This window comes from Sitophilus oryzae, unplaced genomic scaffold, assembly GCF_002938485.1.
Source record: "Sitophilus oryzae breed Bouriz unplaced genomic scaffold, Soryzae_2.0 scaffold_374_pilon_pilon, whole genome shotgun sequence".
NCBI lineage: Eukaryota > Metazoa > Arthropoda > Insecta > Coleoptera > Curculionidae > Sitophilus > Sitophilus oryzae.
In genome coordinates, this window is record NW_022146945.1 from 380,145 (window position 1) to 392,955 (window position 12,811).

Below are 12,811 nucleotides of genomic sequence, written 5' to 3' on the forward strand. Positions count from 1 at the left end.
TATAGCCTAAACGTCAAATTTAGTGATTACCACAGCCACTGAGATATATAAAGAGACCACAAGAGTGAGATATATAAGCCACCAGACCATAAAGAGAAGACATGTGGCTATCTATTTCAAAAATTAAATTGTTTGAATGTCGTATAAAATCGGCTGTAGCTGTCATGGAATTGAGAGATTAAAAAACAATCATAAATCATTTTTTTCAAATGGAAACCTACTTTTTTATTTCATTAATGGGAAGGCTTTTTAATTCGTTATGTTTTGATACATGTTCGTATACCTAAAATATATCGTTTTTAAGTTATTTAAGATTTAGTTTTATAGCGTATATTTTTCTGGTTTTTAACCAGTAGCCTATGACTTTAAACGTCAAGCGATGTAAAACTATATCTGGCCATGTCATATTGGCATTAGATATCACCAAAATACGAGAAGTATTTTTATAAATTCATTTTATAAAGTTTTAGCAGCAGTATTTATAATATACGAAATTCAAATTAGTTTTTAACAAAAGGAAATAAATTGTCTGATGGTTTGGCACTTAAGGTCACAGGAAGATAAAATCAAGAAAAAATATGCTTTAAAACTAAATAACTTAAAAATGATCTATTTTAGGTATAGGAACATTATAATCAAAAAGTGATGAATTGAAAAACCTTTTCACTAGTGAGATAAAAAAAGTGGGTTTTCATTTGAAAAAAGGAATTATGATTATTTTTTAATTTCTCAATTCCATGACAGCTACGGCCAATATTATATGACATTCAAACAATTTATTTTTTTAAATAGATAGCTACATGTCTTCTCTTTATGTCTCAATTGCTGTGGTAATCACTACATTTGACGTTTAGGCGATACACATTTTTTTTGACAGGCAGTTTTTTTCCTCCAGAACTTTTATTTTTTTTTCAAAAACGGGTAATGTTAGGTATAGAGTGTTTGATATCAAAATTCATAAAATTTTACAGAGAATTTAAGTATGTAATAAAAAATGGGGGTACCCATTTAAAATAAGAAAGTTGCTGTCAATTTCCGGTATTTTCGGAAGTGCCGCCATATTGAATATATTTTTAATCGATAGATCTCGTTGTGAAACAGTGATATGCAAAAAATCTCCGATCTAGATATTGTAGTTCTCCAGAAACTTCTAATGAACGCTTAGCCTGGGAATCCCTTTATATGAAGAGGTCAGGGGAAAAAAGCATGTGAGTCAATTTTTTTGCTATATTTAAATATTCGGTGCATTCGGTTCAGAGTGAGTGTAAGCATCTTTAGAAACCGCTAAACTGGGAAACAAGCAGCTTAGTCAAAGTGTCAAAGTTATACCACAGATTAGGTATCCTATAAGTATACAGATAAAAATCTTGTCCCTAATTCGTGGTACGAAAATTGTTTTTTATGACGATGTGCAAACGAGTCAAATTTCCTGTGCGCAAAAATAAACTCGCGTAAAATAACAATAAACAGCGTAATAGAGAGATATCGCTAAACCGAATAGTGTACATGGACGTTAATAAGGCCGGTGTTATTTCCTTTACGTGAGGTGGTATTAACTCTCTTCATTTATAGTTATCGGATCGGAAAGAACTCTGTTCGCGTCGCGTCCGCTATTTAAACTTAACCTAACTTTGAATTTAAAACTTTGAAATTGTTTTGTTTACTAGGTATTTTAAAACTAAAGGGCTAAAGTGCTTATTTCCAGTGCTTTATTGTTCAACGTCTGCCAGTGGGTTTAGGACAACAAGCAACAAATTCTCTTAGAAGGGCTAAGTCGTCATCTGTTGTAAACCTAAGACTCTTTATAGGTTCTTTAGTATTGGAAGAGGTGGAATCCATATTTTGGGCCATATTTATTTAATTAAAATTAATCCCAGCTACTTAAATATCAAATTACCTAATAAAACTAAAGCAATAATTCAAAACAATTCAAACATAACCTAAAATAAAAGATCTCGCCGGCCGGCTCCGGTTGTCAAATATCCGCACATGCCCATTTAAGTAATTTTTAAACGTTATCAGAGGTTACTTAGAAAGACCGCTTAGTGCTCTGCTTAGTGTAATTGATCTGAAAATTACGACAGGCGGTAACGTTATTAGTGGGTGTTGCGTTAAAAATTGACTCGCGCATATCGTAACCATGATAAGGTACGCGTAAATACTGGATGACGCTATTCGGTTTTCCGACATCTCTCTAATAACTGTGCCGGTCAGGCGCTGTGCACAATTTTAGAGGCCATAAGTGGGCGTGCTATGTGCGCAAACTAGTTACCTAACTAGTGCCCGATTCCGAAAATTGAAACCACGAAAAACAATAAAGAAAAAACAAAGATTATAATCTGTATAATCTGTCGTTATACTATAAAGGAAAAAAAAGCTGGCAAGTCAAGCAAAAAAGAGAAAAGAGCTAGTCATTTCGTTGTTGAGTTTGTACGTTTTGTATGTTACAATTTACAATGGTATGGTTTGGTTTGGTTAGGCAATTGGCTTTTCTAGTTATTTTCAGATTACCAATTGCTTAACATAACTTCCCATGTATATTTTTAGTGACATTTAATAAGTTACATTAATTTGTTAAATAATTGTCATTAATAGATAAACAAACAATAAATACCAAGTACAAACGATCAAAAACAAGTCAAATACGAGAAAGTGACAAATGAAGCGATACAGCTGATAATCGTCTAATTTCCGTTAAGTTGGTCATTCTGTATGAGACAAAAATATTCCAATAAAAATTGGTGTAACTTTTCTCGCACGCAAGTAAAATTACCAACTGTAAAACGGTTTTATGTAATGTAATGATTCATTCCGTTTCGTAATTTCAAAGTTCTGACAGAATAAATTTATAAACTAGTTTTTAAGTAAAAATTTATAAATACAGGGAAGTTCCTTATCACTTGCTAATATTTAAGGGAGTGATTTCTGGACCTATTCTAAAAAATAAACTTCATATGAATGTATGTCCTATACATCTTAATTTCTGAAATACGAGGTGATAAATTTTTCTAATTTTTTTTAATGACTGATTTTATTATAGATATTTTTATGAAACTTGATACACGTCTTCTATGCATCAAAATACTTGTTTTAATGCCGTCCATACGGGTTTTACATTGAATATTTTTGGGGAGAAAGAAGTGGTACACCACTGACTTCTCTTAAAATTAAAATTATCAAAATCTCCTTTCATTTCAAAACATTTTTATCTCTTTTTTTATTTCGTCCGTTGCGACGCATAGATAGTTTTTGCTTAAAAAGTCACTTTGCTTCAGGGTCAAATCGCTGAAAATATGATGCGGTGACTGTTGTGTGGAAATCATTTCTGCCTTGGCTGGAAGGAACCTAAGAAATAAAACATTTTTTGTATATCAAAATAAGCATTTTGATGCATCGAAGACGTGTATCAAATATAATAATATATGCCATCAGAGATATTTTGCAAAAAAAAATAGAAAATTTTACCACCCTGTATCTTAAAAGTTAAGATGTTTAGGACATATATTAATATGAAGTTTTTTTCTTAGAATAGGTCCAAAAATCACCTTAAATATTAGCATGTCATTAAGGAACACCCTGTATATGGTTTGTTCCACGAAAGAATATTATGAATTAGTATAATTAAGTAAAGGGCATACTGTTTTTTTTCTGTATTTTAATTGTTTGTTCAATTCCTATATGCCATCGCGGTTCAAATTATATTAAAGTTGATGTTATATTTTATTGCTAAATATTATAGTTTAAATGTGCTATATGGTTGTAAAGAAATTGTCGAATTTACTTACCTGAAAGGTTTAATTAAGATCCAAACTACTTGTATAGATCTCAAATATCAATTAAATTCGTGTTTATAAAAATAATATATTTATTTTATTTCCCCCCTAACCCCTCTCATGTATGGTTGATTATTTGTTTATTAAATAGGACCTCTATACAGGGTGCTACAAATTCGAGGTACGAGCGTTGGTATCTCGGAAACCGTAATAGATACGAAGATGGTAAATTGGGGCAAAGTTGCGCCTTGGGATGTTCACCAAGATGTCACCAAAAAAGCTTTAAAAATTTCAGGGATTACCGAGTTTTTTGGAAAAAACGAATTTTTTGGAAAATCTTTTTTATTTTTTCCTGATGTTATTTTTTAGAAAATCAGAAATCCAATTGCAAATTCTCATAGCCACTTTATTAGGGCTATCTGGTAGTATTTTTAGATTTTCAAATTAGCTGACAATTTGTGAGATACAGAGGCCAGCTTAATTTTTTTAAATACGGACCTGCATTTTTTATTTCAGGTTTTGAAACAACTCGGTCTCCTGAGTACAATGATATGCCAAACCTTATACTTTTTTTGTTTTGGGTACCTTAACAACAACAAAACTAATTATTATTATTTAAAGTAATTTCAAATCCGACTCTGTTCTTTTAAATTATTTAATCTGATTATATTCATCGCAACAATATTGATCAGCGCTAATTAACATTGAATAAGGAAAATCGAGCCAATTGAAAGATAGATTCAAATTAATAATATCCAGGTCAGCAATTTAAAGATATTATTTTTAACTTTTTTTTATTGTGAATTTGAAATATCAGTGTAAGATCTAATAATATGCATCATATTAATCTTAGTTATTATAAATAAGTCAACTTCTACAAACTACTTTCTAATGCTCTACATGTTTGAAAGGGTTACCACTTTTCCTATTGTTCAAATTTATTATTCGTTCAATTTTATTTATTGCTATTTGAGTATATCTTCTTATACCGCATGATCAAAAAAAAAACGGCGTCCAGTTGGCTGGGAAATGAACATCAATGACATTTCCCATATAAAATGACTGCGATCTTCATTCCATAGCCATCGCTGACGCCGTTTTTTCTCGATCATACGGTACTTCTAAATGAATTTTGTAGTCTTTATTGTAAATGTTGAAAAATATTGACTTGGTTTGGTTTGGGTTTCTTATTTTTTATTGAATTCGATTTTCCATATTCAATGTTTTACCCCAAGTCATAAATCCAATATTGTAACGATTAAATATTAAAAAAAAGAGCCGGACTTTGATTAGTTTAAATAAATAGTGTCCGAAACAAAAAGAAAAGTATAAAATGTGTCATATAATTGTACTCAGGAGACCTAGTTCTTTCAAAAACTTAAATAAAAAATGCAGGCCCGTACTTAAAAATAATTAAATCGGCCTCTGCATCTCACAAATTATCAGCTAATTTGAAAATCTAAAAATACTACCAGATAGCCCTAATAAAGTGGCTATGAGAATGTGTAATTAGTTTTTTGATTTTCTTAAAAGTAACGACAGGAAAAAATAAAATTAATTTTCAAAAAAATCCGTTTTTTCCAAAAAACTCAGCAAACCTTGAAATTTTTTAAACTTTTTTGATGGCATCTCGGTGAACATCCCAAAACGGCAACTTTGCCGACTTTAACCACGTTCGTATCTATTACGGTTACAGAGATACTAATGCTCGTACCTCGAATTTGTAGCACCCGTATATTTATAGATTTATTCTAACAAATAAATGTACTTTCGAGAAATAAAGAGCTATGTTTTTATTTACAAGCTAAGTTGAAAAATATTTTAAGTGAATTGCCAATTGCCAGTTATTAATTTGTGATTTTATTTATAGGGATTAAAGTGGGACGTCTGGACCCCCCAGTTGCCCCATAGAGCCGCCTATGGTGTCAGCATTGTTTTTTTTTTTAATATTTTCGAATTAAAACTTAAGACAACTACTATAACAATGAATAAACTGAATTCCTCGTTGAACAGACGATAAGAAGACATAGATTCAAAAAATAAAATATGTTGAAAAAAACGGAATCAGCGATGGCTATGAAATGAAGATCGCTGTCATTTTATATGGGAAATTATCGATCGTCATTTCCAAGCCAACAGGACGCCGTTTTTTTCGATCATACGGTATTTAAAATAATAAATTTATAATTCGATTCATTTGCCCATCTCTAATATCAGTTACAAATTTTTCCAGATCATATATTTTTTTATATATGATCTACGATATTTATATGATATTTACTTACTAAATTAGTGAGGTTATATCTTTTCAAAACAACGAAAACACGATACACGGTTTAAATTTTTCTTATTTTCTTTTATTTTAAAATACAATGCCTAGATTAAGAAAACAACGAAGAAGGAAAACTTATAAGCATAATATAAACAGAAAAAGATTACGAAATAAAATAGAAGGTGTTGGAAATATTAGTTGGTAAGTTAAAAAATGTTTGATACCTAAAAACTGTCCACACCAGATTATTATTGGTAAAATAGACAATATAATACAGTAATTTATTGTTACAGTGTTTGTGTAGTTATTTTCAAAACACATATCCACGTATATATTTTTTTAATTTCTGGTGTTTTGTTCCTATTCTTTTTTTAATGCAGATTGTTCTTCGTTATTTTATAGGATCTACTTTATTAACTTTAAAACTTAATAATTATCATCTGATATGCATCCCGGGTCGGCATTTCAGGTATTGGGTGCCGATTTATAATTCCTTTTCTAATAAATGTAATAATATCAAAAAATGTGCAGCACAGAATGTAACTGTACAGTTTTTAAATGAATGCTGCTTCAGTGTGGAAAGCATGTTTATAAAAATCGACAAGCTACAAGCCTTTACACTTTACATACATTTAGACACCTGTTTACCAAAGTTTCTTTGGTGTGTACGCCCCTCTAGCCTCTATTAAATTGATTTTTTATATGAAAAGTGTGGGTTTAATTTATATTGTACAGGATGGGTCAAATTCGATGCTTTTAAAGGGAAACACCCTTTTCTATAGTCGATAGACAAAAACTAATATCGGTGTCTGGAGCTCAATTTTTATCAAAAATATGTTGGTGAAAACCGCACGTCGATATCTATTACCGTTTATGGGTTACGGGGTGTTTTTCAAAAATATGCATTTTTAACAAATCGCTGTAACTTTTTTTGTATGGAAAATTTTGTATTTTTGTGAAAACATTTGCAAAGCACTTTTTTACGTAGAATTTAATGGTTTAAGTATATTTTTTAAGTAAATAATTTAAGAATTATCAGCAGAAAAATTGATTTTTTATTGGGGGCACCCTGTATATTTTTAATTAAGTGAAAATAACTTAAAATTACCTTTACAAAAATATATATATAGCACACTTGATATTTTATTATAGTCCCCTTCGAAATACAAAGTTTTTATGAGTTCGCCACTTTTAACTTGTAGGCTTTGAACCCCTTATTGATGATCTGCCTCTAATGAAATTCGAAAACATATTTTTCCAGCAAGACGAGGCACCGCCTCAAAACGCTGAAGTTATCAGCAAATTTTTGCAGCCAATTTCGAGAATAATTGAATAGCTAACCAAGATCCCAGCCGTTGCCCGTCGAGGCCGCCGGACTTGCCTGTTATCCTTAGTTGATTTTTTATCTTTGCTGAAGAATAAAGGTTCTTATTTTAAAATTGCCCGTATAATCTAAACAAGAATTAGAAGTACTTAGCGGTTAGGCGAGCGTATCTTTCACCCTCACTCAGTTAATGAATTCCGCGAGAAATGTTCAAAAAGGGTCCCGTCTGTCCATAACAAAAGACGGTCGACATTTAGAACACGTCTTGGTTCGCTATTAATTTTTATTGTTATGAGATATAGTTTAAATATGTTGATGTTGTTAAATATAGTTTAAATTGTTATAAAATTCTGCATCTCTCATTGTAAATATTATTTTCGTTTTAATTGCTGCTCACAGCTAGAATTTTTTTGCATTACAGCCAGCGTCGTTCAAAGCCTAGCTACTTATTCAAAGTGGGCGAATTTTTAAAAACTCTATATCTCGAAGAGGAATCGAACAAAATATGAAGTATGCTATATTTGTGGAATGGTAATTTTAAATTATTTTCAACTAATTAAAAATATACAGGGTGTTTGGTATATATTCCATATTCCATATAAAAAATCAAATTTTTTGTTGATAATTCTTAAATTATTAATTTTAAAAAAATGATACTTAAACCATTAAATTCTACGTAAAAAGGTGCTTTGGAAATATTTTCACAAAAATACAGAAACGGTAAAAGATATTGATGTGCGGTTTTCGCCATCATGTTTTTGATAAAAATTGAGCTCCAGACACCGATATTAGTTTTTGTCTATCTCCTATAGAAAAGGGTGTTTCTCTTTAAAAGCGTCGAATTTGACCCACCCTGTACAGAGTCAAATGCATGTAAGGTGTGAAAAATGAATTGGCACTGTGCACCTCTCACCTACTAAAATGAGCAGCCTTCACATTCTCGGTTTTAACTACTATAGTTACAAAAATGCAATTAAATTTATTCTTGTATATCTTTAAATCGTTGTGAGAAAATATGGTGTTTTATATCTCTTTATTTTACACTTTGACAATAGATAATACTAATTTCATTCTCGACTTAAGACTATTTCCGAACAATAGTGTATTGTGTAAGGAGTAAAAATTATACTTTTTTTGACGAGGTTGTACGTTTGACGGACCAGCGTAAACAGGAGGGCACAAAAATACATTTTTACTCTGAGTAGAATATGCTATATTTTTACAAATTAAACATTACAAATAATTTTTTGATCAATTTCAAACGTTGCAAATAATATAAAAAGTAATGCTTTGTAAGTAATCGAGTAACAATTTGTACACTCGTTGAAATTGACGCTTAATATCAGTTTAATAATATATTTTTGTACTTTTGTGCTTAGGCGTAAAAGTGCTTTACTTTTATGCCTAGACGTTGAAATGACAAAAATTAATACTCTTGTGGCATTTCAAAAAAAATCCTTTTGATCTGATGCGAGCGACTTTTTTTGCGGAAAATATTGGTGACGGATGAGGGAAAATGACGCGACGTAGCGTTGTTAATGTTGTCAGTATTAGACAGAGTTATGAAGATTTAGCCATTTAGGATAGGACTTTAATTGGAATTAAGTCCTAATTATTTGGAAATCCGATTTAAATAATGTTTTCTATTAAAGTCAAAAAAAATCAGATTTAAATAAAAAAAAATCTGATTTAAATCAAAAAAATCTGATTTTTAGCTGACCATACATACCAATAGGCTATTAGGATCGACAAAAAAAAAGCTTTTTGAATTTCACTCAAAATGAGTTATTTGGGTCATAAATGACCTAAATACAAAATATTTTCATGGTGTCTGTCTGTCTGTCCGTCTGTAACACGATAACTCAAAAACCGCTGAACCGATTTTAACCAAATTTGGCACAAAGATACTGTGGCACCCGAGAATCTGGCCATTAGATTTTGGTGGGGGTAGGGGGTTGGTAAGGGGGTATGGGAGGGGGTTATAAATTTTAAAAAATAGTAGCTCCAAAATTACAGTAGCTAAGGAAACGCGGTTTTCAAATTAAGATTAGGAATAATATTTGCAACAAAATTTGTAATAACATCAAAATCAGTCAAAGTCGCAGTTTTCGAGATATTAACATATTTTAGTATGGGCTGCTATGCGTGCCTCCCGGCGCCAATTTTTTTTGAACATTTTGCTGATATTTTTTTAATTCTTTCACTGCTTAAGGTAATAGATTTATTATCTTTTTCAAAATATACAAATTTTTAAAATCGTCGGTGAAATGTGATAAACTGCTAACTCCATTATTTCTAATTTTACAGGAGAGCAAAAAAAGGTACAAAAAAATATGTACCTGTAGGAAATATTTTCATGCGTTAATATGATAAAGAGATGAGAATTTTATTTGCTGGGGAACAATAAAACTCAATATTTCGTGTTACATAATTTTTTTCAGACACAATAGGGAGATAGCAGATATTCGTCTTGCAGAAATAAGAAATAAAAATATACTTCTGGAGATAGCAACCTTTATTGTTTGAAATTTTGAAAATGGAATTGAATATTACCCAAACAGATTTAGAAATAATGAATTAAATTTAAAAAATATGATATTCATAACCATATATTTAGAATATCGGTCGGTATATTAGAATCGTCGGTCTAGAAGCAAAACATACAAGTCCAAAAACGAATAAATTTTTAAAGAACTGAAGTAGCAGCATTTGAAAAGAATTTAAAAATTAAACTTATAATTCTTAGAAGATATGGTAGAATCCTTCCATGCTTATCCTAATTTTTATATAACGGTAGAGAGTAGACCGAGCTTGAAAAACAGTGCGTGATTTTATTAAATTTTTATTACTTTTCTCCTTATTTTTTTAATTTTTATAAAAATGATGTATCATTTACGTGGAAAAACGTTGAAAAAAATAAAACTGATTAGGTATTATGGAAATTCTTGTACAACTAAGTAATGTTATTTAAAGTATTTATAGCACGCCGATGAATTGCTCGTTTCGAAATATGGCGCGGTCAACATAATAGTGCAGTTTCAAGTGAAAAACGGTTGTACCAAAGTGTTTAAGAAGTGGATTACTGGCCAAAAATGACATGTTGGTAAAATTTTGGTTTGAATAATTGTTAATTTTATGATTGTTCAGTATTAAATCAAAAATTAGATGTATTTTGCAATTAATAACCTACAAAATATTATTTACATTTGCCCCTGAAGAAATTAGTGTTGGGGTAAATGTAAATGACTTAAATAAGGGTAAATGTAAATACGAAATTAATGTGATTAGGTAGTGGTTTTGTTTCAGAAATGCCACGAAATTACATAAAAAGGCCTGCGTCGTCACACCCCTGAAGTCATGGCTAGAGATAGAAGATATTTTTGAACAAGAAATAGAAGTTACCAACAAGTCGAGGACCACTATAGTATTCCAAAAGCGGTAGTTTTAACAGAATTAAAGGGCGAAAAACTACAATTAACAAGTGGTCTGGACGGTCTGGCGCTTAGCTTTGATATCGAACGTGATTTAGAAAACGTATTAGGGCGCGAGCACGAATGGGCATTCTATGTGACAAAGAAGATGTAAAACAAGTTGTGGCTGAATATGTGCGTGTAACTAAAAACCCAATTTGTCAAAAGGAACCCCTGGAGATAGTGGTACTATTCATTTATGAAAAAAGCATCAGGATTGTCAGTTAAAGAAACCAAGTTGCTACAAAAAGTGCAGAAAGATTCCAGGGATCGCCTTCGTCGTTTATGATTTTTACACCGACCTGGTCCAACTTTTTGGAGAAAACACATTGGAGAATAAACCAGCTTTTGTATTCAACTGTGATGAACTGGAACATTTTGCGATCCGACTAAATTCAGGCGGTGGGGAGAAAAGGGAAAGGCGCTGTCTAGAATATCAGCGGGTTCAGGCAGAAGTCCACCACGGTACTTGCGTGTATTACCGGATCTTACCTTCCACCTTTAATAGTATTTAAAGAGTGCGGTGTTCAGGTTCATCATATTAATATAATATTAACTCATACCTATTAAGGGTATTTTGGTTTTTTTTTGTCTTCCAGGCGTATACTTGTTCCGGTCACGGTTGGATGGAGGAGCCACAATTTTTGAATGGTTGTCCACAGTTTTTTGTTTCCTCATGTACAGTCTACACAGGCTTCTCTAACCTACCCTAATCAAACCGCCGAAATTTTGACTACCCCACAAGTTCTAGAGAAAATGGTAGCTCAAAGTTAAAAATCAAAGAAAGGGATCTAAAAAGCAAAAGATGACAATAAACAAAATTAAAATGGCACATAGTAATAAAAAGGCTGTTCATGAAGAAGAAGAAATTCCAAGAAGAATCCAATGAACGAATCTGCTTTGTATCAAGATGACTCTTCCTGATGATCTCTTAGAATCAGTCATTGCTGAATCAACAGACAGAAATTGAATATCATGAACCAGTTTGGAGTGAACTTAAACCAGGGTTATTTGTACATTAGTAGAGGGATTTCCCAGGGAGGGCAGAGAAATACAATCAACCACAACCATGTATGTTGTATACAGCATGAAATCAAGAAGATGGAATATTGTGGTTTAAGGGTTCGAGAGAGGTTAAATTCTGTATCAACAGAGTCTATTCAGAAACCAAATGATGTAATAACACTTGTTCAAGATGATTAAAGCAATGTTACCAGATGAAACCTCGAATATCATTGATAAGAAAAATTATTTATATTTTCCTGGGGCAGTTGCGGTGTATGAAAGAAATAAAACTATAGATTTTTATCTGTAGCGATGATGTTAAAATAATAGGCTGGCATAGGTTAAGTCTACTGTTTAGTGAGCTAATAGCTGTTTTTGAACCTTAAGTTTTTATTTGTGGTTATTTTGTTCCTTCTTTTTAATTAAAAATTTGTATATATTTTTTTTGTATTTCGGGTAAATGTAAACACCCTCCTTTTAAAATAAAATGTATAAAAACATACGGACTAAGATTTGTTTTCATTTGCCCTTATGATTGTAATGTCATACTAATATTTCATGAAATATTCATTTACATTTATTAGCTGGGTAAATGTAAACACGTAAAGGTAAATGTAAATTAAAAATAAATAAAACTTAACGTGTCAATGGCCGGTTTGTCTTTGTAAATTAACAGGTAATAGACTAAGGGACACTGTGCTCAAATTTCAAAAAGTTTAAAAGTAAGAAGCCTTAGATAATCATTAGCAAAGTTGAAGTTGATAAAAATCGTTTACAATTACCCCAGTTGACCTAAGTTTTTATTAAATTTTTATTACTTTTTCTCCTTATTTTTTAATTTTTATATAAAAATGATGTATCATTTGCGTGGAAAAACGTTGAATAAAACCAAACTGATTAGGTATTATAAAATTCTTGTACAACCAAGTAATGTTATTTAAAATTATTTATAGCACGCCGATGGTGC

The 12,811-nt window shown here is 31.2% G+C and overlaps 1 protein-coding gene across 1 annotated transcript in view; it reads left to right on the forward strand.

Moving 5' to 3' along the window:
- The first annotated feature begins 6,059 nt into the window (after positions 1-6,059).
- The window catches only part of LOC115885098 (nucleolar protein 16), a 36,029-nt gene continuing 29,277 nt past the window's right edge, over positions 6,060-12,811 (forward strand). The window contains exon 1 of the mRNA XM_030903884.1: positions 6,060-6,246. Within this exon, the coding sequence (XP_030759744.1) occupies positions 6,146-6,246 (101 nt within the window). The 5' untranslated portion in view covers positions 6,060-6,145. The remainder of the gene's footprint in view (positions 6,247-12,811) is intronic.